General features: G+C 41.5%; 1 protein-coding gene across 7 annotated transcripts in view; it reads left to right on the top strand.

Moving 5' to 3' along the window:
- Positions 1–23,026, top strand: part of PAK3 (p21 (RAC1) activated kinase 3) — a 132,330-nt gene that overhangs the window by 95,939 nt on the left and 13,365 nt on the right. For all 7 annotated transcript variants that reach the window (XM_056491250.1, XM_056491256.1, XM_056491254.1 and 4 more), the window contains 8 exons: positions 3,218–3,414; positions 6,654–6,754; positions 11,313–11,466; positions 12,484–12,521; positions 13,695–13,826; positions 14,406–14,568; positions 18,852–18,915; positions 22,625–22,673. In XM_056491250.1, the coding sequence (XP_056347225.1) occupies positions 3,240–3,414; positions 6,654–6,754; positions 11,313–11,466; positions 12,484–12,521; positions 13,695–13,826; positions 14,406–14,568; positions 18,852–18,915; positions 22,625–22,673 (876 nt within the window). In that variant the 5' untranslated portion in view covers positions 3,218–3,239. The remainder of the gene's footprint in view (positions 1–3,217; positions 3,415–6,653; positions 6,755–11,312; positions 11,467–12,483; positions 12,522–13,694; positions 13,827–14,405; positions 14,569–18,851; positions 18,916–22,624; positions 22,674–23,026) is intronic.

Raw genomic sequence — 23,026 nt, 5'->3', positions numbered from 1 at the left:
ACACCTAGACTAATTGCAATAAACAAACGTATAGTTTTTACTACTGGAAAGTCTTCACTTTGCAATTTTCCCACAGCTTCATTTAAAAAATTATTTAAAAATTATTTTTGTGAAACGTCAGGAAAATTTTCACACAGCCAGCAAACTAAAAGTTTCAAGTCCCTCTTTAAAAACTGAAAATTGCTGTGATGAAGAATGTTTTTAAATTGAAGGTAAATTTCCTGCTGTGAGCAATGTATCTCACTGGCATTTTTCACCCCAAGTTTGTTCCCAGCACGCGAAAGTAAAAAAAAAAGCAAAGAGTGATGCAGAGTTTGAAACTCACCACAGTAAGATTAAAAACAGTCTCGTGCTGGTTGATGTAGATGCATTCACGGAAGAGAATCCCTGTTCAGAGCGCCATTTGTTGCATCTAAGGTGTTGCTTGGGGTGAAATCAGCAGGAAGGGCCTTTGCAGGGTTGTACAAAGATGTTTATTTCAGCCACCGTTCAGCATTGTCCAGCGTTCGGGGAACAAAGGCCCAGAGGCTCAGAGGGTCCAGGCTAAAGGGATAGGCAAGGCAGGGAAAATCACCAGGGACCAATTATTAGGTAACACGGGGGTACTACAAGGGAAGGTTTAAAACAGAGGACCAACAGGGAATTAGGGTGGGAGTGACCGAAAGGCTGGGAGAGGGCACAGGGTTGACTAGGAAACAGAACAGGGGCTGCATTTTTTAGCTGGGAATTCCTTTGGTCTCCATAGGGAGTGAAGGCTGTATTTGGCACTGAAAAACTATTTGTAGGTGGCTTAAAGAGAAAATAAAAGCCTCACTTGCATAAGCTCCTGGTCTTTGAGAATTGCTGGAGGAAGAGGGAGCTGTGTCCAGATGTCACTGCTGACCTTCGTAAGCTAGGAACTCTGCACAGAAACCTGGGCATCAGTGGCTTTCCCTCCACCAGGATAATAAACCGTACGTGTAGATCTCTCTGTTACCGTACAGTAGTTTTCCTTGTGGGCTCCCCCCTCACCTTCCTTGCTGGAAAATCTGCATTTCAGGATGGAAATCACAAAGATTAGTAAAATTAATTGTTTTACCTCTATCTACAAAGGCATTTAGTTCTCCAGGTAAGTAGGCTAGTCTGTACGTGAAAACTAGATTGACACAAGCTCTGGTCTGGGCACAATTACAGCTGTTTCTGGGTGATACAAAGCACATTACTACCTGTGTGCATGCTTCTACAGGAGGGTGAGCTGTGTTCCTCCATCACCAGAGCACATCTTTACATGGATAGTGGGACTGTGTGGGCAGAGCCTTCTCTTGGGAACCAGACACATGCTGAGGACCACAGTTTTTCTGAAGGATCACTTGTGCTTTCCGAGATGGTGTGGTCCAAATGACAAACACATTTTTCTCTCTGACAGCTGCGTCCAATGCATTACTCCATTACTAGTTACTAGTGTGTAAACTTTTCCATGCTTTTAGGCCTGAAGGCAAAGCTCTAGTGACCACCACCTGGTCAATGGCTCCCTGTGGTTTAGTGTTACCTGCAGTTAGAGGTGGAAGTGAACAACTCCATGGTGTAGGGGAAGTCTGGCAGTTGACACAGGGTGAGCCTATGAGTATACATCCTCTTTGGATGGTGAACATCACATTGATCTACAATTGCAGAGCAATTGTTTGAAGTCTCCGTAATTTGCTGCAGGGAAAAGATGCCAAAAAAGGTCAGGTCACTAATTTAACACAAACCAGTTGAAGGCATCTGGGAATGTGCTCATTCAAACTGCTCCCATGATGGAGGTGAGCAGCTAGGGTGAGTAGCAGCTTCAAGCATGTGTTTGTGAATCAGGATCTCCAGGATCGCTGCTCCATGCCATCTGTACTAGGGAAAGGACTGGGACCTGGCTATTGCTAGAGTTTTCAGCTGTGTACCTTGGGATGGGCCTATGAGATCCTGTGGAGATCTATATATTCGAGGATGGCTGCAACCCATAGGTGTGATGGTATATTTCATTTGTTGTTCTTTTCACTGGATTGGTGTTTTGAATCTCAAAACTGAGGTTTTGAGATGTTATTGAAATGTAATGAAAAATGTAAGTCAAGTAATTTTAAAAATTGATCATTTTATGTGCGGTAATTTTAAAATGGTAAAAAGGGCTAAAATGCTCATGCCATGAAAAACAGTCTAAAGTGAACATCTCTAAATATTTCAATTGGTCATTTAGCTTTTACTTGTAAGGTAATATCAGTTAAGGCAGCGTGGATTTCATTATTTCCTATTAATGTGCCAGCCATAAATCTGGCAAAATTACAGTTACATAAAAATAAACGTGGCTGTTGAAAATCTCCGTTCTAATAAAAAGAACAAAACAACAAGGCAACCCAAGACCAACCATGCAACCCTGAAAAACTCTAAACCGTGGCATCTTTACCTGACCAAAGGAAGAGCAGTGCTGCTGTTACCACTGGAGCTTCAGGACCTCTCTCTGACAGTCACCATGTTTGATTGATACTTCTGAAAAAATCCCTACAGCTTCCATGGCTGAAAAACAAGTTGCTTCCCTTTAAATTTAAGAGAGTAGCTAATGAGGGCAATAGCTTGTGGCACCTGTGAATCAGCATGAGGAGAGATCCAGAATACATTCACAGTGATGTGCATGTGCCTTCTGTAAAAGGAGCCACATTGATTTTAAGGAATGGAAGACAAGGTGCCTGTAGAATCATAACTTTTAAAAAGGTACAGTATAGCCCACATCAATCCTGATCTGTCTGAAATTATACTCTATTTTGGGGTCTTAAGTTAATTTCATGAAGTGTTGCTTGCTACCCATATCCCCTCAATGAGGACCTTGTTTCTTACATAATAAAAAATGGTTGACTGCAATGCCAGGTAATTTCAGTAAGTCATTTAACTTTTACTTTGGAAGACTGTTTTAGAGGAAAATTTTGATTGTAAACAACTACATGGAAATAGTTGTGAATAAAAACTGCAATAAACTGAATAAAAACATGTAACAGCGATTTAAAAAAAAGCTGTATTTTAATGGTAATACCTTGCTTTTTAGGAATTAGCCTCTGAATTTATTTACCACAACTAACAGCAACCTTATTCAGAGCAAACTTCTAACAGAGAGACTTTCTTATGCCACTAGAAAGTTTTCCTCCCCTCTTTCCTGCCCAGGCCACCAGCCTTGGCATCCTCCCTTGACAGGCATGTTTTGTGTTGTGCTTTGCAGGAGGCTGTAAGGGTGGCTGAAGATGTCTGATAGTCTAGATATTGAAGAGAAACCTCCAGCTCCACCGTTGAGAATGAACAGCAACAATCGTGATTCTTCAGCACTCAACCACAGCTCAAAGCCACTTCCCATGGCCCCTGAGGAGAAGAACAAGAAAGCCAGGCTGCGCTCCATCTTTCCAGGAGGAGGGGATAAAAGTAAAGTATCAGCAGTGCGGATGGGTGGCTCCTTCTCTGAGCTTTCTGGTGGTCATTGGTATTCATGTTTCCTTTCTGCCACTGTTTTCTTTCTGTTTCAGTTGCAGGCCATGGTACTAAAGCCTTCTGTTCTAATTACTCTAGAAACACATTTCAAAAGAGGAAGAGGTGTCCGGTCAGTTACTTTCTTGTCTATGAAAAGACACTAAAACGTGTCACATTGTGCAACTTGCCTTTTAAAAATAACTTCAGAGTTAAGCTTGAGAATCCTTTCCTTTGGATTTTGCTTTGCATTAGCAGTAAATACAGAGATGAGGATGTGTCCTTGTGAGAATACAATCACAGAAGTGACAGGGTAATATGCCTGACACTTGAGGTTTTTTAATGCACTTATATTCAAAGAACAGGAACAAGGACTCTTGCTTGTTCCTTTTGCCCTGAAAGCGGACACAGAACGGCTTGGTCTATAACCTGCTAGGTGTGGATGCAGCAAGGGAGTCTTAAACATGCAGCAAATAGCATTTCAGTTGCATTTCAGTTGCATTTCAGTTGCATTCTTTGAAATGCATTTGTGGAAAGGACTGCGTTTTGAGTTATCTTATTTACAGGTTTAAGGAAAGGCATCTTCTTTATTTCTAGTGCCATGGGAACTGATGGGCTGCACTTGCAAGGCTGATGTCACTGCAAGGCCACTCTTGATTATCTTTGGAAGATTGGGGTCACTGGGGGGTGTTCCTGATGATGGAAACAAAGTAAATGTCAATATGTCTTTAAGAAGGAGGGTCTGGGGAAGTGCAGGTCATCCAATCTCGTCTTGGTCCTTGGGAAGGTGGTAGAGAAAATCCTCCTGAAAACCATTTCCATGCAAATTAAGGATAAGAATGTGGTTAGGAATAGTCAGCATGGATTTGTGGAGGGAATTCTTGCTGAACAGCCTTTTACCTTGAAGTGACAGGCTTGGTGTTGAAGGGCTAGCAGTGGTTGTTGCTTCTGTTTATTAAGATTTTGAGCAGAGCTTCCCACAGTATCCTCACAGACAGACTGGTGAAGTACAGTACAGATAAGTGTACAGTGAGGTAGACTGAAAACTGACTGAAAGGCTGGGCTTAGAGGTTTTGGTCAACAGCATGAAGTCCAGCTGCATTTCAGAGGGATTCTATGATTAATGTCCATCAGTGTCCCTCCAAGGAGAGCTCAGAGCTATGAAACTGCGGTCATTCCCTTGGAGCTCCAACTTACCTGTGCTGCTTGGCTGCTCCTTTCGTGAGGCTTCATGAGGTTGTTTGGAGCAGTTGGAGATTGTGTGTCATTCAGAACTCCTCACAGGCAGTAGAAGGCACAGTGGCAGTCCCATTCCTCCCCTCAGCCACGGGCAATCCTGATAACTTTTCTGATGTGAAGACTGTAATTGGATGGGCCCATTTCTTATGCAGACCTGGCCAGTTCACTCTGAAGATGGAATGTCCCCTTCCGGGAATAAAATTAATTTTTGAATGATTCTTTTTAAAGGCCAAAATGATAGTTTCTCCCAGCTTGCTTAATTCCTGGAAAAACTTGGATCACTTCTTCCCCTGAGTGCTAGCAGAATGGTATTATCCCTTTCCAAGGAAGCATTTCTTAAGGAGGAGATGCTGTGTAAAATGCATGCAGGAAAAGGGAGACCCAGAAACAATCTGTCGTGGAAATTATCAGTGACATTAAAAATATAGTTAACTACCAGTCAGAGCAATCTTAGGGAACATACAAGTCTCATTATTTTAAATGTGACTGTGAAGGAAAAGTCAGGTAAGATTTATAGCTTAATTTTATTGGGTGAAATAATAAATGGAGGAAGTTTAGCTTGACTGGCCAAATCCCTTGAGGTACTTTCACTGCAGGGTTAATTTGTAGGTCAGGGTATCAGCTGGCCTGTGAGTGCTTCATAGACTCTGTGACACCTTTTTGAGACTCCTGCTTATAAAACAGAAGGTGATAGATATGCTTGCTCTCATCTAGTACAGTGCTTTGCAGCACTGATTTAACAATGTTAAATCCATAGTTCATTACTGTTGCAAGTCAATAGAATGTGAAGAAAACACCATGGCAGGGTATTTCTACCTGAATCTGCAGGAACTTTATTGTCTTTCATTTGCTCACCAGACAGGAGGGATGTGAGGATGGATATGGTACAGTGTGTTCTCTCCAAGGCTGTGGTGTGTGTCAGGACTGCTGTGCCTGGGCACCAGGAATCTTTTGCAGTCTCTCCCCTGTTGCAGTGCAGCGTTTTCAGTTAGTTTGAGCACTTGTGTTTAAAACCTTGTTTTGGCAAGCCACTAATGGCTCTGTGGAACCCTTCTGTGCATCTAGAGTTGAAATAAACCATTTAGGCAGTAGTGTCCTGCCCCTTCCCATAGCATCTGACCTCCTTATGTTCCTTGTATAGCTCCTCTCACTCCCATTTCAAAAGGTTGTAAAGAGGGAGGGAAATGAGAAGCAAATGCAGGTTGACTGACTTCCAAGTCTGCTTGCTTATACTCCATACTCTGGAAATACTGGTAGTGTGATTTAAAAAGAAAAAAATCCTGGAGACTAATAAAATCTGCATTTTATGATAATATGTCTTAGTTAATTAAGACCTCAAAGCTTTTCCAAAGACATTTATGTGATTCTGTTCCTGGGCAGATGCTGTCTTTTCTGAAAGAGTGCTGCTGTTTCAGCCTTTTAGTTGGAAGAGGAGTCACCACACAAGCTGCTGGTTTTCTCAGAACCTGTAGGAAAAAATGGTTATCTAAAAAAGCCTTTCCTTTTATTTAGTTGATTTTAAAATGGATTCAAACCATGTTAGAGACCAGACACACATACACATGGCGTGTTCTGTGTGATTTACTTTTTCAGGAACCCACAAAGTCAAATAGGATTTGGTTTCTAGATATGAAAACTCAATGAAAAAAAGAACTGAAGAAGAAATCATAGTTAGAAATCATGGTTAGAAATAGCCTAAGAAGGCTACTTTATGAACAGCTTGCTTTGGCAGCAGTCACATTGGCTGAAAGAAAAATTAAAATAGCACCTTGTAGACCTTCCCTAACAAGGGCTGACAAGCTGGCGTTGTGTTGACCTCAGTCTGTATCTCAAGTTGGATGGATGTTAATTGATTTGCTTTCGACTTTTAAAACACTTTTTTGAGCATGCCTGATTGTTAAAAGTTTTAAATGAAGAGCTGTTCAGAAAATAAGTGCTTGTTAACGTTTTGTCGCTAGCCAACAAGAAGAAAGAGAAGGAACGTCCTGAGATCTCTCTTCCTTCAGACTTTGAACACACCATTCATGTGGGATTTGATGCCGTCACTGGAGAATTCACAGTAAGTAACTCCTGTATTTAGTGTTTGCCAGAACTTCTAGTTTTTTGATGGTAAAATAACATCCTATTGCCAGAAACATCAGATCACAGCAGCCAGGATTTGAAGAAAGAGACTTTTATTTGTTGGGCTTAGGATTTGGAGTATTTAACTTGTGATTCAGGCTACTTTTTTTTTTTTTCCTCTTCCGAGGATTGTCAGCGGAGTGTCTGTGGGAAATGAAAACTAGGAAGAATGTAGGTGTATGCTTTTATCAGTCCCCCGAGCTGCAAGGGTTGGCTATTCATTGTCTTCGGGAAAGCATAAAAAGCCGCCCCCCCACCACATGCATAGTAGGCAACCATCCTCAAGTGCAAAGTCCAGCTGCTCTGCAGGTAACCCTTGGAGACCCTCAGAAAACTGCAGCACTATGGAACTCCATTCATTTTAATTTAATATCCTTCAAAATATGTTTCTACTCTAGATAATCAGTGTTTCTAGCCTTTATGTATTAATAAAGTAGCTGTCAGCTTTTGCTTCTTGAATCTCAACAAAGTGTTCGGAAAAATGAATCTGATGGAAGCTCTTTGAAGAGTGCAGGGGGCTTCAGAGCAATGTTTTCTCAGATGTCTAGTAGGCTGATGAAACCATTGTTCTTTAAAGCTGAGATGGCAGTTAGTTTATGGTTTTGTTAAGCTGTGGAGGTGAGAGGGAGCATTAGCAACTCTGCTGCTGTCAGTAGTGCCCCATGAGCTGAGTGGTGAGACTGTGTAATTACCATTGTGGACTGTGCTAGTGCTGACTGGCAGCGTACACCAAACAGGATGGGACAAATCATTTGCTTGGGCAAAGGATGGCAAATTTTCAGAACTAGAGCCCTAAATGTGATTTCTTAATAATTTTGTACTTTGATTGCTACTTTTGTTTCACAAAGATGTTTCAGAAAGCTGGAAACTTCCTGTGTTCTACAGTAGCAGTTGCAACAATAGGAATAACAGTAGAAGAAAATAGACACATTTAATTACAGCATGTCTTCAAAGGAGTAGTGAAATTGGATTCTCCTTAGTAATTAGGAAATACAGCCACATTTAAAATAAGTGGCCTAGTTAATTAGGAATTGTTAAATAGATGTCATAAAATCTTTCTTCAAAATTTATTCTGTGCCAAATCCTAGGGCCTGACTAAATGTCTATTTAAAAGTCCAGATGTGGTCAATTTGATCAAAAACTTTGCATAAAGCTTATAAAAATCTGCTGTCTATCCTGATTATTTTTTTTTCCTCTCTTTCTTTCCCTGTAGCCACTTCATTGTTCAGGTTAATCTTTAGTGCTGTTCTCCTTATCTTCATATTATGTAACTTCATGCTTTTGTTTCTCTCCTTTTTGTGTTTGCATCACTTCTTCTTGTCTGTCTTCACCTTCCCACTTTCCTTTCTCTTCCCACTGGATGTTCATCTGTTCTTATTCTATATCTGTTCATCCTTTCAGCCTTCTACTTTTATTTCTGTCCTGTGTTTGAACTTTTTTCCTTCTGACTCCAAGCAAACACAATGGGTTACACTCATGCTCTCTCATAATCTGACTGGTGGTCAGGGTTCTGGTTAGTTCATGTCCCTGCCAGCTGAAACAGAAAGGAGGGATGTCAGGCTTAATACACTTCAGCTCTAAGCACAAGCACTCACTATCTGTATTTCAGGGGTCAAGGTTTAGATCATTTTGAATGTTGTTATTACCTACCAGTGTTTCAAAACAGTCTCTAGCATCAGAGATCTTTTGGGTTTTTTTGCTGTCATATGCCACCAACACAGAGCAAATCAATTCTACATGGCTAAACAGGTCTAGCTTTGTTGCTGTAGCACAAAGTTTCTTTTTAAATATATTTTTCCCTTTCCAAACAGTGGATATGAGATGTCTGCTGTTTTGCAATTACACTTGTTCCTGAAGTGTGGAAGGGCAGTGCTACAGTATGAGAAGACTGTAACGAATTCAAAACTAACCAAAGGGACAGGTGACAGCCCAAGTGCAGCTTGCCAGCACAGGGCCTAATGCTGTATTCCTCAGTGAAACCGATTACCAATCAAAGGAAGGGAATTTTTGCACCATTAGGAACAAGATATTGATCCCAGCTAATCCCAGATGCAAGCATTACATTACATGCTACATTAGGCATGTTTGGTTTGTCCCAACCTGGATAGAACCTGTGTACCAGCTGGGTAGTCATGTGGTAAGTATGTCCTGCAAAAGGACTGCCACTAGCCCATACCATGTTCTGATATTTCCACTGTCTAGTGATCACACTGTCTGCCTCTTTCAAAAGTTTGGAAGTGCCATGGGAGTGTCCAGTCAATGTGCAAACATACAGGGGTTTTTCGGTTTGAATTATTGCAGCTGTTATGCCAGTAATGCCTGCTCTCCTGGTTACATGCAATGTACCAGGCCGCTTTCTGACCCCAAACCATTGTTCCCAGCTAGCTGCATCCCCTGATTGCTGTTAGATGCATCCTAATGCAGAGTTGCATGGGTCCTGAGTTCTGGCTTTCAGGCTTGAGCACCAGCCTGTGTTGTCCATCATGAAGAAATATTACATCTCCATTTCACTCTGCTTGAAGCAGCCACATTTGCTAAGAAATGGGGCTTTTAAAGCAGATAATAAAATTGATTTGAAACTGTTGAGTCTGCATGTTGCTAGAGCTTTATATTCCTTTGTTTGTAAAAGGAGTTCCATTTTCTGAATGAAGACAGCAGGCCTTTGGGGAGTATTTTTTATAAGTCATGCATGTTTGAAATCATTTCATCCCCAGCCTAGAAGAAAATGTAGTTACCTACCAAACTTTTAAAGCTTCTAGATTATAACGTTAGTAAGTGGGAAAAGTTGTGGCTGTACATCCTAAGAAGTTGCACCTTCCTAATCAGGCATTTTTTTACAATTGTCCTGATTTTCAGTCTGACACACAGAGATTATTTGTGTTGTGGCAGTGCACAACCTTTCAGATTTCACAATCTGACTTTGGCCATCTGCTCTCTCCACTGGTCCAATGACAATCTCAGGACTGGAGAATGCCGGAGCCTGGAAAAACTTTTATACAGCCATTCAAAAGTGGTAATCTGGCTTCAAAACAAGTCAAACAGCAAAAGCCCAGATCTTTCTCCTTCATTTTTTTTTTTTTTTTTTTTTTTTTTAAATTTTAAATTGACAAGGGAAATTACGTGTATTTTTCTAGTCAATTACCATTAATTCTCAGTAATGTATTTTTTTGATGAGAGAAAAACTGTTTAAAAGCGAGAGGAGGGGGAATGATGCTTCCAAACTTTGGAACAGTTGTGATTTTTCTGTTCTCCTGAACCTGCCTTCCTGTAGCTGTCTACCACCTGACCTATTTGGTATCCACCTCATAACTCCCATTTTACATGGGACTTGCCCATTCTGGCCCATTGGTTTCCTCCTCCAATCACCCTCTAAGTTTTCCCACATTCTCTTTTAACTTTCTTTTCTTTATTTACGTCCATTACAGCCAGATCTCTATGGCTCACAGATGTGCCCAGGGAAGCTCCCAGAGGTGCGTCACAGGCCTCAAATGCTTCTTTGAGATGTCATAGCACTGCAGCAACAGGTTGATGTGTGTGCAGTAGATTTGTTGCTTGGCTTTTCCCACTTTTTTTCATCAGTCCTAAATTTTGGAGGCCCATGTCACACATTGTTTTATGGAAACTACTGAGAAGAAGCTATATGAAAGTAGATTGGGGTGGCATCCTTTTCCTTCAGGGAGCCCTACAAATTGCTGGTCAATGTCAGCTGTGCAGTAAAGGGGGGAAGTGACATGGTGTTGAATGGAGGGAATTAACCTGAATAACTGAAGCAAGTTCTCATCAATAGAATTTCAGTGTAGAGCTGGGGCTCTTAGTGACTGGAACAATTTTCAAATTCTACATCAGCCATAAGATGTCCAAGAATTCATCCAAGGCTTTGGCACTCTCAGCCTGTTTTCTGAGTCCTTGGTTTCTGTACGTTTGCAGTAGAGAATTTAGAGACGTCCTTTGCAGCTGTGGTATACTTCAGTGTCATGATTTTGAGAGCTGAAAGGCAGATTTGTTACCCCACAGTATTCCCTAGTATGCTGAAAATTAATTGTGTCAGGGTGGGGTTTACCTTTGAATCAGACAGCAGTGGTCATTTCAGCAAAATGTGTTTGCATTCCTAAGCAGGAAAAGTTCAGTGTAAGGCTCCTAAAAAACACCCTGTTGTCCACCAATAGGGGATAGTCTTTTTATGTCTGCCCTGAATCACCAGGCAAACAAGCTTAAGCCTTAAATTCTATGGTAGAAGAGAGTTGATTTCCAGAGAAGTTTTGTGCCCTTTTTTTTCCTCTCACAGTCGTTAAATTTTTTTTTAAAGTTTGGTCCTTGTTTTAGCTAGATTTTTGATAGAGAATAAATTATTGCATCTAATTTTAATTGTAAGGTGACAAAAAAACCCAAAATTTCTGCAAGTAATCTTACAGCGAGCATGGGATCTAGGTACAGATCTGTGAGGCTGCAGATTTTACATACTCTAAACCCACTCTGTTTCCACTCAACATCTACAGGGCATTCCAGAGCAGTGGGCCAGGCTACTACAAACCTCCAATATAACAAAACTGGAGCAAAAGAAGAACCCACAGGCTGTTCTTGATGTTCTCAAGTTTTATGATTCAAAAGAAACAGTTAACAACCAGAAATACATGAGCTTTACATCAGGAGGTAAGTTGACATCTCCCAACAGGGGAAGTCAGGCTCCAAACGAGTCAGAGCAAAGTTCAACATTCAAGTTGTGGTCAGGAAGCAACCTGAACCAATTCTACATAGTGGAATACTCCGGAAATTAATTCCTTTTCTCCTTTTTTTTTCCCCTGAACATCATTAAAATGGTGACCTTGCTTTGTTGCAGCTTTTTATAACTAACCAAGATTTTGAAACAAAAATGCCATTGAGATACCATTAGTTTGGTAGAGTGCCTCTCTTCAGCTTCAGCTAAAAAAGGGGGTATCTGTAGCCAGCAGGGTGTGGACAGCATTTGAAGTATAACAGGCTGGGGTTCCATTTCCTCCACAGTATTGTCTGTGGCAGTGGAGACTGTCATTGCCTCAGTTTGAAGGTTCAACTGAGACAACTTCCAAAATACAGAAGCTTCTCAGAAGTCTTTCTAAAAACTGTGCACTTACCTCCAGGATTGAGAGAAAGCATTTTTTTTTTTTTTTCCCAAATTCTATAATTAAAGGATTTGACTAATTTGACACTTACTGTGTGTTAAAATAGCAATTCCCTTTGTGATGAAGTGCATACTTCAAAACAGTTCATGTGTGCTCCTGAGTCCAGCAGCTGTTCTCATGCTTTGTCAGCACAGAGCTGCCGTGGCTAAGGGGGGTTTCAAGGAAGCTTTTCTGTGGAAATGTTGTCAGCAAGGTAATGACAATGAATGCATCCAATTTGCTGAAAAAAAATCAAAACACAGGAAGAAAAGGAGAAAAAGGAGCTGCTTTAGCTCTTGGATGGAAGAGAAGCATTGACAGTTAAAGAACAATTTGCATTTTCTTGACCAAATTTCTATTTTCTTTGCTACTGGCAAACAGGGCAAAAAATAGGCAAAAAATAGACACAGTATGGAATGTAAAAAAGAAAACCATCTCTATTTGGGTTGATTTGTTCTGTGGTATTCCCCAAAACCGGCAGGTTTTTTTTTCTAACAGCATCTGGTTCATTCTTTTTTCCTCATTGCAGATAAAAGCGCCCATGGATACATAGAAGCCCATCCATCGGTGAGTAGGAAAGTAACCTCTGATCTTCCTAGTGTTTAAGAATTGTGGAACAAGCCATGAGCTTTCCCTGGCTGATTCATGATTTTCCACTTGAGATCTCTTTAAAAGATGAAAGTCTGGTTTAGCAGACAGAAGATTGCTGGCTGGTTCTAGCCATGGTGTATATCATTCACAACAATATGCAGCACTGCCTAATGAGCCCATTTTAATTTAGTTTTAAAAATTTAGAATCCCATTTCTACCGAGTTTTGTGATTTCTCCTTAGTATAGCTGTATATAAAACTGAATATAAACAAGGCTTTAATTGATATGTAACTCACTGGAACCATTGAAGGACAGTTTTAAAAAACCATCCAGTTAATGCTGTATTGCAATAACAATCCCAGAGATGTAGGAGTACATACACATTAATACTGACCAAATTTATTAGGGTTATTGTTAGTGAATTAAATAGCAAATGGGGATTTGGCTTTTAAAGTGCTAAGCAGTTTCATATGACACTTGTGATTACACCGCCAACTGTGTATAATGAAATGAAAATCATCTTTGAATATTCACACTTCAGATTTTCAATGAATGCCACTTCCCTTATATTTAATAACACACTTTTCAGAGGAAGTGTGGTGTTCACCAGAGCACAGTAAGCCTTCCCAATAGGTTTTCCAGCAGGTATAGACACCTTGGCAGATGCTCTAGTATTTCATCTAGCAGACAGAGGCAGTAGTGAGACAGTCAGCATGACAGCTTTTCAAAATTGCCAACTCAGGTCTCCCTGTTTGCCATGGGTTTCCCTTACTGGTATTTCTACTGTACCAAAGGGATGGCATGTGAATATATTGAATGCCTTTAATTTGCTTCAGTTCTCTAAGTGGCCTGTTGTAGCCAGCTTTAAAGCAGTTGGTAAACAGTTCACTTTCATTTTTTTGTTTCATCGGCAAATTTGGAATGACATGATATAGCTGCCTGCCACTGAGGAGCAGCTGGGACTGGTGGAGTTCATTGAACCTAAACCTTTAAGTGTTGTGCTGAGTTTAACTTAGAACTTAGGCCAATAGGAGCATGTGCATATCTCGATTGGCCTCTGATGTCTAGGAAGACTAAGGGTGTAGGTAGCTATCAAAGCTTCAATGTGGCAGGATAGTGACTGTCAGTCACAGTACTGTCTGTCCACAGAGCACAAAAACAGCATCAGAACCTCCTCTGGCTCCCTCTGTGTCTGAGGAAGAGGATGAAGATGATGAAGAGGAGGAAGATGACAATGAACCTCCGCCTGTTATTGCCCCACGGCCTGAACACACAAAATCAGTAAGTGCCATCTTTGGTTAGTTCTGTGTTTGATGCAGCGCAGAGATGCAAATTTCTGATCCGACAACACTCGCTGTTGGGGGCTGAAGGTGCTTGGGTGGTGCTTGGGTCATGACACACAGCTTCACTTCAGCCACTGACACTAGGAAAATTGGGTTTGAACTTTTATGTTCATGTGTCGGTTTCCTGGGATTCTGGTGGGGGACGTGATTTTCTTGTATCAGATGAGAGGTACCAGCATGTCCTTTAATGCTACAAGTGTGAAAATAAGCCACTTTGTCCAGCTGTGCAGGCTCCTGTCAGCAGGGATAGCAGTCCAAAGACGCAGTTTATATTCTGTCCTCTGGAGGTACCTGTTCCTCTCCATGGACTGTATGAGAAAATCCTTGAAAACTGAACATGAAATTGGCCATGAATCTGTAACCTTTCATTTTTGCTTGTTCAATTTAAGAAGTGGACAGCAAAACCAGTTTTTGAGCCCTGGATGTAGCACGATCTTCTTAAGGGTTTGTGCTTGAAATATGATATTGGGGATCTCTGGCAGCCACCTTCCTGACACAAAATAATTTATTGTCACAGATCTACACACGCTCTGTTATTGAACCTGCCGCTGCACCAGCACCAGCTAAAGAAGCCACCACTCCCCAACCTGAAAACTCAAACACAAACACTCTGTACAGAAATACAGACCGGCAACGAAAAAAATCCAAGATGACAGATGAAGAGATCCTAGAAAAACTGAGTATGTATTGGGTATTTCGAGTCTGCTAGAGCAATGTATTTCCTGCATGTGTCAGCATTAGCTGTACCAAATGTTTCTCTCAGTTTAGTGTCACAGAGTCATTTATAGCTCCCTGCAGAAACTGTTGTGCATCAAGGCAGTGAGAGAACACTCGGGGGGTTCCTGCTGCCTCTGAGGGCAGCTGGGACTGTGTTGGGTTTGCCTGAGCTTCCCTCTGCTAAAGGCAAAAGCAGAGATTGTTTCTGGTTGAGCAAAAGGCTGTAACCTAGTGAGTGATGTAGAGAACTCCTGTGTACTAATGACCAAATTGAACAGAATGTTTGGGTTCCTAAATTCTCTTTAGACTCCTAGTTTCTCATGAGTCATCGAAGTCAAAATACTTTGCAAAAATCTGTTGGGTTTTTGTTTGTGGGAGGCTTTTTATTGGTGTGGGTTTTTTTACCAGTACACAACTGCAGCACTAAGCTGGTTCCTTCAGCCCTAATGTGCTTTCCTTGAGAGAGTTACACATCTTCCAGGTATTCTCTTGCTGTCCTTTTTGTAACTGTTACTGGTCCTCCTACAGTTTGTTTTTATAAGAATTTTACAATTTTGTCAGTGTGCTCTCCTTTGAAAGGAGCATCCACTATATATTCCTCAGATGATATGGCACTTTTTCATGGCTAATTCCCAACCAGTTAATACTATTGGGATCCTAACTGTTGGCCCCAGTCCCTGTGCAGATCTTACTCTATTAATCCACATCAAGTCCTTTGTGATTCTGCAGTGCAACCAATTTAATTTGCTTCTTGCATGTGATAGCTGCCAGTACAGTGTTCTCAGATTAAATGGTTGGGTTCAGAACAGAGCTCAGGTTACTCTGTGTCTACCATTAACTGTTAGTAAGAAAAGCAGATTGATCTACACCTCCTGTCAGATCACAAAGCCAGTGGTTGCCATTACTCAGCCTTTTTGTCATACCTGCCCTGATGGCTGCTGGGACTGCACAGGCTGAAGTGTTCCTTGGCTGTGAGATTTCAGCTGTTTGCATAGAGTTTCATGCATCCTTACCAGGTTTACATGTATCTCAGTGACATTAGGGAGTATCCAAGGGATAAATTTAATAGCCTTAGCTGAGGGGAAAATGAAATAAATTCTAGAGCAGGTGGTTACCTTGCAGGTATGTCAGTTTATAGATAAAGGAATTCTGCCTCTTCAACTGATGCTAAATGTTTGAGGCAGGCTTCCCCCATGAGATCTACAGGCACCCTGCATTCATGAGCTCAAGTATGTCTATTATTTATTCAAGCTGCTGTATATGCCAGGTTGAGATTGGGCCCTGGAGGTATTGGGGGTTATATCTTTGAAATGTTACATGCTTTCATGCTTTTTCTTTTTTAACGATTTGCTACCAAGTAAGAAAGTTTGAATGTCTGCTTTGGGCAAATTGTGATGAGTGCAATGAAAATATTTTTGTGCTTTCATGAAGCTATCTGAAAACAGGCATGATGCTTTATATTAGACTCTCGATCTAATTATATTTAAGCAGTGTGGTGCTTGTTGTATTTTGATTTGCATGACTGCTCCACCTTGCCTACTTCCTTCGCAACTGTTTCTGTGCTACTTTTAGGAAGGTGTACCCTGCCCTCTTTTATCTAAAATTGCTTTCATAATTCTTTTCTGCTTGAAATAACTTGAGTTCTTTTAGAGCTTTTAGAGTTTTATTAGTGAATAAAGCCTGTAGTGTTGGGATAAGATCAAATAAAATTCTGTCTGTAATGAAATCAGGACTATGTTTCACTGATAATTATAAAACAGAACTGGCCCAATTCAGCTTCTTAACCACTTTATTTAGGACTTGATAAAGGAAAGAGCTTAAAGGCATCAAAATAGCTGATAGGTTTATCTTTTGTCGAGTGCAGGGAATGCTTGTCTGAGTGGGAACTGTGTACCTGTCACTTCGTTGATTTTAATGCTGTAATGTTTGATGTACGTTGGCTTATGCACAGGGAACTAGCCACAAACAACTGCCTTGGCAAAGCAGCTACTCAGGTCTTGACGAAAAACTCTGGAAATCTGAACTTCAAAATTTGTGGCAGATTTGGAAAATCATTTTTAAAAATCTTCCTTCATCAGTCCTTCTCTGTATTATTTTCTGCAGTGAACTTCTGATATCTATTTTAATAGATAACACGATTTTGTTAACTTGCTGAAAATAGCACCAGCCAGGCACTGGCAGCACAGTGTTGTTCCTGTTGTCCAGCACAGAATTAGAGCAGTGTTTGATTTACTGCTGCAGCGCTCATGGGGTTGTGAGACAGACCTGTGTGGGACAGTCTGGCCCCATCACCCATTGTGGAGTTCATGCCACTGAAAGCTAAAGTTAAACCTTGCCCTGCTTGACACCTTTTTGCCCATTCAGAGATGCCAGGAATCTTATGGGAAGGAAAAAAAGCAGTAATTAGGATATTTTGTTTGTGTCTAATGAAAGAGCCAAAATCTGATAGACTCAGACAAATCCAATGGCTTAATTAAATAAATAGTACTATTTTTTCTGGTTTGTTAGTTTCCTTGATAGAATGCAAACAGTGAAGCCTAAGGTGGTGGCTCAATGCAAATGACTTCTAAAGACTTACCTTGGAACATACATCACAGTTTAAGAAGATGACTTCAGAAGGAAAGACTTCAGTGATCTGCAGCATATTTCCTTTGACTGAATCTGGCTGTATCCCTGTATTACAAATACAAACACAAATTTTTGCATGTGCATCCAAAACCAAACTAGGTGATATACCATTCTCTCTTAGTAGTCACAAACATTTCTTCCCCCTTTCCAGGCCATTTTTATGCAGCAGAGAGGTCTTTAGCATTCAAATGGGCATCTGGCTGGATGCCTAGGCAGGAATCCTGCCTGCCAGCCTAGCAAGAAGACAGGGCATCAGCACCATCTGGTACACTCCCTGCTAAAGCAGTTTTGCAGCCCTTGGCAAGAGTGTTAATGGGAGCTGCAGAAGAGGTTTCCTTTGCTCCATGTGCTCACTCCCCTCGTCCAGTGCTCTGGGAGCACCAGCCAGGGCTGATGGCACAGTGAGCCTGCCTACTGCCTGGGATGCCCACAGTCTGAAATGCCCTGAAGTGGTCCTGCCCTGCTGTGTCAACCTGCAAGAGTCAGATAGACTGGAGTGTCAGGAGCCCAAGCTGAAGATGTAACACCTTCAGAACCTGGTTAACTTTTCATATTTTCATCTCACTGAATTTCATAGCATATAACAAAGCTCATCTGCTTCTCTAGAGCAGGTCTTCACTACAAAATAAGTCTTCAGGAGAGAACATGACTAGAGGACTCTAGGACTCCCTTCTAGCTGACTAGAAGGAGGGATAGGAGATGAGAATGTATGAATGTCCTGCTCACACTGTGAAGCTTGACCATTCCACTGCTGCAGCATGGAGCTTCCAGGAGGCAGCAGCCCTTTGTTTGGTCTGTCTTCTGCATCACATCAGCTGGGCTCGGGATCAGCATCCCTTTGGGCAGCTCTCTGTGTTACACCAGCTCCCCAGGAGCACTGCTGTCCTTGAAACCCATTCTGCTGGTTTGAGAAGAACAGTGTGTGTGTGGTGATGAGAGGGCAAGTCCAGTGTGAGTCACAGGTCCATGTCACATTGAAAACCAGTAATGTCGTTCTTGAAATGGTGCAGGGCAGGGATGTCTTCAGAACTTAGCCTGGAAACCAGTGATGAGAACCCTGATTCTGAAACCCCATTATTCTTGATTGTAACATGAGATGTTGTTCACTGCAAACATTAAGGCATTCTATTGGCAAGCTGCTGAAAGGTTGAGATGATCTCCTCCTTTCCTGGAAACACGTGCAATACTCCTCCTCTTCCAAAAATGGTGCCTGTTCATAAAAAAGGGAACACAAGGTACATTTAATCTTCAGAAGTATTAAGCCTTTTGTTGAATCACAGTGTGTTTATTCCCAAGAAAATAAATTACTGTTGTTCCATCTCTACTTAATGTTTGTAGAGAACAAATACTTGCATTGGTGCCTCTTGTTTCTGATCTCTGTCTGTTCTGAATGTTTCTCCTTGTGTTTAGTTTCCTGTCAGGGTAACCCTAAAGGAGTGTAGAAAATCAGTGTTTGTGGAAGCCATCTGTGCCATGGAGCTGCCTCTGTTGTTGCTGTTTTTGTTACCCAGCTGACCACAAATGGCTCAAATCTTCAGACAGTGGGGCTGCATTTCGGATCTGCTGGAAGGCGGAATCTCTGTTTTGAAGTGAGAATCTTGCATTTTGTTTCTTCCAGGGAGCATTGTGAGCGTGGGAGATCCTAAGAAGAAATACACTCGATTTGAAAAAATTGGCCAAGGGTAAGTCATACCCCAGTTACTTGTGCAAAACCATGGGTCAGGTATTTTGCTGGTGTAATATCAAACATGAAGATTGGCAAGCCCCAAACATGTTCAGATACGATCAGGTTTAGATCCTCCTGTCTCTCAGTACTGATCAGAATTTATAACTGTGGTCAAAAGTAATCTTCAAAGACTTGATGCTGACAGTATCTTATGTGAAACAAGGAGCAGGGCCTGAAAAATCTCCTGTCCCTCAAATGTGTGGCTCTTGTTTGCTTATTTTCTTAGGAGAAATCATTTTTGTATGCCTCAAAATAATACAGCCATTCTCAAGAAAGGAGAAAAAACATTATTACCTAAAAGAGTAACTTACCACCTGATAGCTGTCAGCTGACAGCTCTCAATAACATTTATTTCAAATATTTGTGTAAAGAAATATTCAATGGTCAGGCTTATAACCGCATAGTTTAGAAACTGAACCAGAGATTAAATAATAAGCTCTTTTTTCTAGCAGGGGTTGTAAAACGCAAAAATTCAGTAATAGACACAGTGCTAATGCACTTCAGAGAAAAATACATCATCTGCCTCATGGTGGATCCCTTGTGCATCCTGCAGGTTCTGGGCATTTATTGAAAATAATCACCCAAGCCATTCTGTTTTGAAACCCCAGCTTTGCTTACTGCAAATTGGATTAATTTGAAATATTTCCTATGTGAGGAGGCGAGAACAAAAGAACTTACCTCAAAATTAGGTATCTGACTTGCATTTTAAATACTGACTGCCTGCACCATTAATGTTTCCTTGGCAGTGTTGTCGTTCCAGGAGGACCGGCACCATCTATGTAACACCAGAACACTGCTGTCAGTGTAGGACAGAAGCTGTTTACTGGCATCAGGAGATATTTTTCTGCCTTAACTGTTTGTGAGGTCTGAACTCAGAGTAGCCTGTTGCTAACGTAGAATAGTTAAGGTACTGCAGAAAGGCTGACACACTCACGCTCTCTCTCTGGCAGGTTTTGTCTGAGATCTCCCTGGTTTGGTAGGGCCTTGCGGGAAGGTGATTGTGCTCCATTCATTGTATCAAAACCCTTTCTCAAATTCCAAGTTACTTCCTACCCAAAGCTTTGGTTCTTACTGTCATTTGTAAAATTTCAGTGGATACTTCAAGCTGTGCCTGCCCTTTAGAAAAGAAGTGTCAGCTAACAGGTGAGAGCAGAATAAACATGGATGTGAAGCAGATTATTGCTGTCACTGAAATGTGATATGTGACCATCACCCTCACAGTCTTTTATTTTATAGTCTTAGGAGTGAGCTTGTACAAAGGTACCTTGACAGCTGGTGAAAAGACAAGTGGCTGGTACGTCACCTAAAAGGATATCTAAATGGATCTCCTCCAGCTTTTAGTACAGCCTGAAGATAGATTGCATAGCCTCCTTGGAGAGGAGTGTGCTGTCATAACTAAATCATGCCTCTAATACTCCAGGCCAATTTACTGTGATAGGAAAAAATCCTAAAGAGAAAGATCATCAGAAAGGTAATCAAACAGGATGATCAGGGGGACCCAAAGTGCTGCATGGCTGGGGTTTGGGTGTCTGCAGCAGTATTGTGCTGTGGCACTGCCTCAGCAGGTGCTGATGTGCTCAGTTAATGCCGGTGCCACTTCCTGAGCTGTCGCCTGTGCAATCAGTTGGGTACAGCTATGTCACAGGCAAGTGTTATAGTGTTGGAAGTGAGCAGGTTTTTAGTAGCTACTAATGAGAGCACTGCAAGGCAGGGAGGGATGTGGCTGCTCAGAGAACTGCAGGTCGAGAGTAGCTGCTTATGTAAGGAAAAGCAACTTGGCCAGCACATTGCATGCACTTTATGGCTTCATACAACTGGGAAGTTAATAAATACTGTGATGGTTTTACAGCCACTTTGCAGTGAGCAATAGTCAGCAGTAGTCTGTCAGTGCTGAGTCCCTGTTTTGTGGTCTGTCTTCAGCTGAGGACTGAAAATGTCACACCAGAGGAATCTTAGTTTTAACTAGCACTTGATAAAGAGGTTATGTTTGCTCAAGCAGTGTTAGCTCTTGTAGCAAGACAAATTAGTATGGAGCCATGAGCAGCTTGGTTAGTACTGCACTGCATCATAGTGACACAGATCTAAAGGTGAGTCCTGGCACTTGCCTAACTGCAGGTAAGATAAGGTGCTGCAAAACTGATTAAAAGTTACTGATCAGAAATGAGTTACTTGGAAGTAAATTTTTTAATTCAGAATCACAAAGCCTGTGCAATTAATTCACAGCTTTACTTAAATTACCTTTATCTAAACTTCTCACAAGTGGCCTGGAGCATTCCAAAAGCATTCTAATTTCCAGAGCTGTTTTGAAGTAAAACCTGATATGACTTTGCTCATGAGAATCATCACAGTGTTAGCAATTCCGAATAAATGTTGTTCACTTCTTATGAAGACAAATTGGGTTAATCTTGTCAATTAGTCATAGGAAAATGCATTTGCCTTTATATTAAGAGAATGTATGGCATGCCCAGTGAGAATATTGCTCTCAATGCAGATGTAATGTCTCTGTTGAATTAAACTGCCTCTGAAATATTTCAGCCTGCAGGTAAACAAACAAGCCAGGGGATCATATGAAAAGGAGCAAACTGATTTTGGCACTTTCAATTACTGGGACACACTTGCTGGGGGCACATTCCTGCTTGTAAGAATTCCTTCCCTGACTCTCCACTGCCTCACTGCCCCTGCAGACATGGGTTTCTTGAATGATGGCAGTGTAAAGTTGTGGTTTATCTTGGAAGGAAGGTGTTTCAAGCCCTAATTGCTTTGAAACCCAAAGGAATTGCCTTTGACTGGGGGCTTTTCAGCCCTTCACGTCATTATGGGGAAGAACATCTTTGAAGGAGAGGCAAATGGCAAACCGAACCCCACCACGTCTAGTCTGCAGGTGAGCACACCATTTATTTCTGGTGGCTCTACTACACAACCTATGTGTGCCACAGAAGAAACACATGGACACCATAAAGAATCCTTCATGTATTGGGAGCATTCAACAGATGGAGCTGTCTACAGTTCTTGACACAAAGAAACTCTCTAAGCATCCTCTGTTCTGAGTCCTTCTCAATTTGTGTGTGAAATAATAGGTGCCTTAACCTGTTCTAGCAGTGACCTTGTAGGATGGCTGGAAAATTATTTACTTGAATGCTGGAGAAAGCTGTATGTAGATCTTTTCCTCAAATGGCTGTCATATGTTCAGGGTTCTCAGAGTGACTGTGCGGCATTGCCTGAGTTTGGCAGATGGATTCAGTTTAAATGTGTGAGAAGGCCCAACTGGATTGTGTGTTACATTTCATGGAAAAAACACACTCACAGTCACACAAAGGAAAAGGGGAGAAAGAACTAATTCAACACAGCAAAGTGGGAAAGAATTAAACATACTATTTTCCAGTTTTTGTAGACACTCCCCCCCACCCCCCCGTCTTTTAGGTTTTGAATTAAAATTATGTGGTATGTAAAACTGGAGATTTGCACCAGCCCTTTTTCTTCATGTTGGACTTGAGTTTTCTCTTGGACATCCTGCATGGCAGAGGGCTTGTGGGCTGCCATACTGTTGCCTGAGGAGTGGGTGAACCCTTGTAAACACTCCAAGCAGCAGAGCTCTCCTGTCTGGGCTGGCTTTCACTTCCAGGGAATAAAGTGTTTCTCAGTTTCTCCTGCTGTTTTGTTTCTAGGGCTTCAGGAACTGTTTACACAGCAATTGACATTGCCACAGGACAAGAGGTAAGTGTCAAAAATCCCAGCAGATTCTGCAGCTGTTGAGTGCTTTCCCCTCTGGTGTGAGCTGTGGCTGGAGCTTTGGGTGGCCAGTAGAGATTTCCTGCAAAGGCTGTTTCCCTGAAGCATGGACAAATATCATCTGGTAAAATCCATAATCTGCTGTCTTCAGCTTTTCAGTGCAAGGTCTTTAAGGTCATTGTGGTTCTGTGCCTCAGTAACTGAACACATACTGTGGTCATATGCTTTCCAGCAACACTGGATCTGAGGTTTTCATAAATGCCTGAAAAGATGCCTGTGAATTCCTAGAATCAATAAGAGTCTTGGTGCTCTCTGTGCTTAGCTGGATGCTTCACCCA

This window comes from Oenanthe melanoleuca, chromosome 4A, assembly GCF_029582105.1.
Source record: "Oenanthe melanoleuca isolate GR-GAL-2019-014 chromosome 4A, OMel1.0, whole genome shotgun sequence".
In the NCBI taxonomy this organism is placed as follows: domain Eukaryota; kingdom Metazoa; phylum Chordata; class Aves; order Passeriformes; family Muscicapidae; genus Oenanthe; species Oenanthe melanoleuca.
The sequence above is the reverse complement of the archived record's forward strand: the minus strand, read 5'-3'. Positions and strand labels throughout refer to the sequence as shown.